The sequence below is a fragment of the Sorex araneus genome, chromosome 3 (assembly GCF_027595985.1).
Source record: "Sorex araneus isolate mSorAra2 chromosome 3, mSorAra2.pri, whole genome shotgun sequence".
NCBI lineage: Eukaryota > Metazoa > Chordata > Mammalia > Eulipotyphla > Soricidae > Sorex > Sorex araneus.
In genome coordinates, this window is record NC_073304.1 from 174,988,438 (window position 1) to 174,990,460 (window position 2,023).

Below are 2,023 nucleotides of genomic sequence, written 5' to 3' on the forward strand. Positions count from 1 at the left end.
AGACAGCATAATCACAATACCCCCAAACCTTAAGCGGTTCTGTGCTGCAGCAAAGGAGGATGAGGCCTTTATCTTTTCCTGAAGGTGTTTCTTAGTATATTCTTTACATCTTTATTTCTCAAACTGTAGATCAGGGGATTCAGCATGGGGACCACTGTGGTATAGAACACAGAGGCCACCTGCTCCTGGGCCATGTTGCTGGAGGATGGCTTAAAATACATAAAGATGACAGAGCCATAAAAGATCCCGACGGCTGTCAGGTGGGACCCACAGGTACCAAAGGCTTTGGACCTGTTCTCAGCGGAAGAGATCCGAAGAATGTTAGCAATAATAAAAACATAAGAGATGATAATGGTCGAGCTTGATGACAGCACGCTGAATCCAGCCACATAGATCACCAGAAGCTCATTGACATGGGTGCTGGAGCAGGAAAGCTTTAGAAGAGGGAGTATGTCACAGAAATAATGGTGGATGACATTGTTCCCACAGAAGGAAAGCTTAGTCATGGCAACTGTATGGGCTAAAGCACCCCAGGTCCCTATGGTATAGACCCCAATCACCAACATATTGCATAACTTTGGGGACATGGTGACACTGTACAGCAGAGGATTGCAGATAGCTACATATCTGTCATATGCCATTGCCGTTAACATAAAACATTCACCAATACCAAAAACACAGAAGAAAAAGAGCTGTGTCATACATCCAGGATAAGAAATAACATTTTTTTCCAACACAAAGTTTCCTAGGAGTTTGGGTGTAACTACTGAGGAATAAAAGAGGTCTAAGAATGACAAATTACCAAGGAAAAAGTACATGGGAGAATGAAGCTTGGAGTTGAAAGTGATCAGGAGGATCATGCCCAGATTCCCCACTACAGTGACCCCATAGATGCCTAGAAACAGGAAGAAGAGAGGCAGCTGGAGTTCTGGCCGGTGTGTTAATCCTTCCAGGACAAACTTAGTCACAGTGGAGTGATTGCACCTGGTCATTTCCATCAGCAGACAGGGGACGCATGACTAGGAAAGAAAGAAACCACAGAAATTAAGAAAGTGCTATTCATTAGTCGGATGATGATATTAAGTAGTGGAACAGAAGAGAAAAGCATTATCATGCAGTTGAAACATATATTGTCTAACGAACAAGAGCTGGCCCTTGGGTGCTCTCAAAGATTACTATTATAGGAACCACTAGGCACTAAACAATTACAATTGGGATGATATTTTAAAGCAATAGCATATCATTGGTCTTGTTATTAAAGATTTGTTTTTAAAAAGTAATTCCATGGCTTCATAGAACCATTTTATGTTTGGTTCCTGTTCAGGAAGGACATTTCCTCCAGCAACAAAGGCCAAGGAATTCATATATACAAGGCAAGGATGACATCCAGGGAAATTCAGGCCATGACTAACTCTAAATTTAGGTGGTCTTCAACTTCCTTCTGAGTTCCTGGAGCCCGAGGAGTAGCTGGTTCTCTTTTTCTCCTCAGAAAAAAATATTTGGCTGCATTAAGTCAAAGACTGTCTCTGAGGAGGTAAAAAGGAGTAAGAAAAATACAGCTTTCCCCTCTGCTCCACTCTGCTAACAGACAGGAAACTGAAACCTCAGTTCTTCTGAGGGTGGTATTTGGAAAAGAAGAAGAAACAAAGCCTTGTGTCACCATCTCTAAAGTTGTGTTTCTGCTCCAGCTGTGTCATGCAGTCTCTACGTCTTTTCAGGGAAAGCCCTTGCACTGTGCTTTAAGCTAAAATGGATGAATCTGGGTAGTCTGTAAGTTCTGTTAGAGCACTAAGGTTTAGAGACAGTGGATGAATGATTATATCTTCCCCTACCATTCCTTTATCCTGTGCTCCCTTTCTAACCAAGGAAATACTTGGATGTTTTATTTGCAGGACTTTGGCCTCCAAGGAGATGAGTGATCCCAGTATTCTCCAAGTACCCAACATCCATGAAATATTCTCAGAGGGGAAATTACCCACAGAAGATAAAAGCAATTATCAAGTTATGCATGCATCCAAACAAA

The 2,023-nt window shown here is 42.0% G+C and overlaps 1 protein-coding gene across 1 annotated transcript; it reads right to left on the bottom strand.

Moving 5' to 3' along the window:
• Positions 1–68: 68 nt before the first annotated feature.
• On the bottom strand, positions 69–998 carry LOC129403612 (olfactory receptor 151-like). Its single transcript, XM_055132962.1, has one exon. It carries the CDS (start codon positions 996–998, stop codon positions 69–71), a length of 930 nt encoding a protein of 309 aa, XP_054988937.1.
• Between the last annotated feature and the right edge of the window lie 1,025 nt (positions 999–2,023).